Genomic DNA, 2,705 nt, shown 5'->3' on the forward strand with positions numbered 1-2,705 from the left:
TCGTAATTTCTCCTCAGAAAGATCTATGAAAACTCCATTGAAGACGGAAAGAAAAAAATACATTGTAAAATGGCAGTGAAATACCAAAAAGAAAACAAAAATCACCTTACAATAAAAACCTTTCGTAAAACTGGGTGTTTTTTTTGTAGAAATTTATAATTTTAAAGTCAGTTTGGATGTTCATTTGGCGAAAGGTATTTTATCTTAGGGAATTTTTGGCGAATTTTCGAAGAGACTGTAGTCTGAATAAAAAATATCGTTGTCTTTTTCAAGGCCCTTGGACATTATTTTCAAAGAATTTTATGATTTTCAGAAGGCAGAGAAATTTGTCTTTTCAAATTCATGAAACAGGCACTTCTATTGTAAGACAGTGAATACGCAGAAATGGAAGAAAAAGTGTTGTCACATTGCATGTGTTGAGCCATAAGTGCGTGAGTTTCACTATCCACTTGTAGTCGCAATGTGAATGTGTTCACACTGACATGACATTTGCGATAGACTTTAGTTGGTAGTCTAATAGGTATTTCACAATCGATTGAAACTCATTTCTGGGAAACGAGTAAAAAAAGGACAATCGCTTAAAGGTCTCATTGCATCATCAACAAAATGAGCTTATTTATATGGAACGATCAAGATTGGAAGCTGGTGGATGTCCGTATGAAATTTGATAAAGATGTTTACGCTGTTGTTCGCAAATTGTTTGTGCAGTGGGTGAAAAAGGTGAGATTGTGTCACAATTGCATTTGATTTCCTTCTGATTCCAAACACCATGATTTAATTCGTTGTTTCTAAACCACCAAATTCATTTTTCCAGTCTAACACAGCGAACACGAAGGACTTGATTCGTGAAGAATTTGCGAAATATGGTGCCATCAAAGCAGTAGAAATGCTGACTAATCCAGCTGACTATCAAGACGAGGCTGCAGCCGAGCTCTCTGAAGCGTACGTCACTTTTGTGCAGAGCAAATGTGCTTATCAAGCATTCATGGCGCACCGAAAATATGGTAAATTTCCAAAAGAAGCGATCACTGTTCTGCCAGCAGATTCATGGCGTCAAGGCGATGTCCTAAGCAACGCCAGCCTGGGCTTTCGCAAAGCTCGGACTAGTTTGGAAGAAGAAAACCTGGCATTGAACGAGGCAATGTCGCAACTATTTATAAAGAACGAACAACAATTCCAGCTGAAGAAGAAGCTTTTGGTCGATATGGGTGCGGATTTTTCGCTGAAAAAATGGCTTTTGATAGCTCGCAATCTCAAAGATGATCTGGAATATCTTATCCTCAAATTCTCATCGAAATCAGACGAAGCAAACAGCAATCAAAACCGCCTGACCATTGATGAGTATGAAAAACGGGTGGTTCAAGTTATGGCCAGCAACTGCGTTGGCGAGAGCTTTTCAGCCATGTCAATTGTGAGCAAAAATTCGATTTCTATGGAAATGCTGCGTTGCATGGCACCATTGCTGAAGCCATTGGTCTCGCTCATCGTTGAAAATCGACTGAACGCCCACTTGGTCTACGCATTGCCGGAATTCTGTCCACGTATGCGAATGTTACGTCTATTGGGCACTTGGGATGGTCAATATCAAGACCAACCAGTCGTAAATTGGCCGACATTGCACATATTGATCTTCATGAATCGTACGCTTGATGTCAAAAGCTACACGGAAGACGGAAAGAAATTCCGACGCTTCATTGAATCCAATCCACAATTGGAAATGCTTTTATTCGACACGATCATTGACATCGAGCTGCTCAAAGGAATCGTCGACAATTTGGCGAACATCAAAGTGTTGTCATTCCGCCGATTGAACTATTACCGATTCAGTTTGATCCTTGAACATCTAACCAAAGCCGAATTATTGGAATCGATTAGCATAACATTCAACATTGCCGAAAAAGTGGATTTGGAAAAGATTTCCATTATGGTAGAACGCCTTGGACAAATGAAAGACATGAAACTGGTGACATTGATGCAAAATTACATGCCAAACACAGCCCAGAAAGAGAATTTCACCATGTTGAGCAGTTTCCCGATTACAGAGCATCGAAACTGCGAATGCCACAACAAACAACGGCTCTTGGCCTTCGATGGCGTTATACCAGACCAAGTGGTGCCAGACGATGTGCCCGTTTTGGTCATTGTCATCAACACAAATAATCCAAGCAAATCGCAAGACAAATCATTGGAAAGCGACATTTGGAACGTGCTGGACGACACGAAAAAATCATTTCCAAATATCATTCGATTCGAAGAGCTGAAGGATGGGAATCATAGCGTGTATGTTTACATTGCCAGTGCATAAGTGCACATTACAATGCATTCGTAGTGACATTTACAGGTTGTCTCAACATTGACAATGTTGTTGATTAGCCCAATAGTTTTTGTCAATTTACTCATAACATTTTTCGATCAAATCTGATCAAATGATTCATTGCAGAATTCGATTTGGAGTTGAAATCTGCAATCATTCCAGACAAATGGAACTTGATATGAATTGAACATAATAAAAAATGACTTTAATGCTCATAAAAAAAAGTCTGCTTTCGCATTTCATTTTTTCTCTTGCAGTGAGACCTCACACGATTTTAGAATGCAACGAATTCGTTGTTTTGTCTACGGAATTTTTCTTTCTCTGTTCGATCGTTCGTTGCAAATTCGACGAATTTCATTGGTCGATACGAATCGTACGATTCCATTTTCCC

The 2,705-nt window shown here is 39.3% G+C and overlaps 1 protein-coding gene across 1 annotated transcript; it reads left to right on the top strand.

Annotated features, from left to right (window-relative positions):
- Positions 1 to 477: 477 nt before the first annotated feature.
- Positions 478 to 2,419, top strand: LOC129580110 (uncharacterized). The gene is made up of 2 exons (XM_055470305.1): positions 478 to 720; positions 815 to 2,419. Exons 1-2 carry the CDS (start codon positions 607 to 609, stop codon positions 2,303 to 2,305), a joined length of 1,605 nt encoding a protein of 534 aa, XP_055326280.1. The 5' UTR covers positions 478 to 606; the 3' UTR covers positions 2,306 to 2,419.
- Positions 2,420 to 2,705: the final 286 nt, after the last annotated feature.

Source organism: Sitodiplosis mosellana, unplaced genomic scaffold (assembly GCF_009176505.1).
Source record: "Sitodiplosis mosellana isolate CC-2019 unplaced genomic scaffold, AAFC_SMos_1.0 Smas_scaffold_7060, whole genome shotgun sequence".
Classification (NCBI taxonomy): domain Eukaryota; kingdom Metazoa; phylum Arthropoda; class Insecta; order Diptera; family Cecidomyiidae; genus Sitodiplosis; species Sitodiplosis mosellana.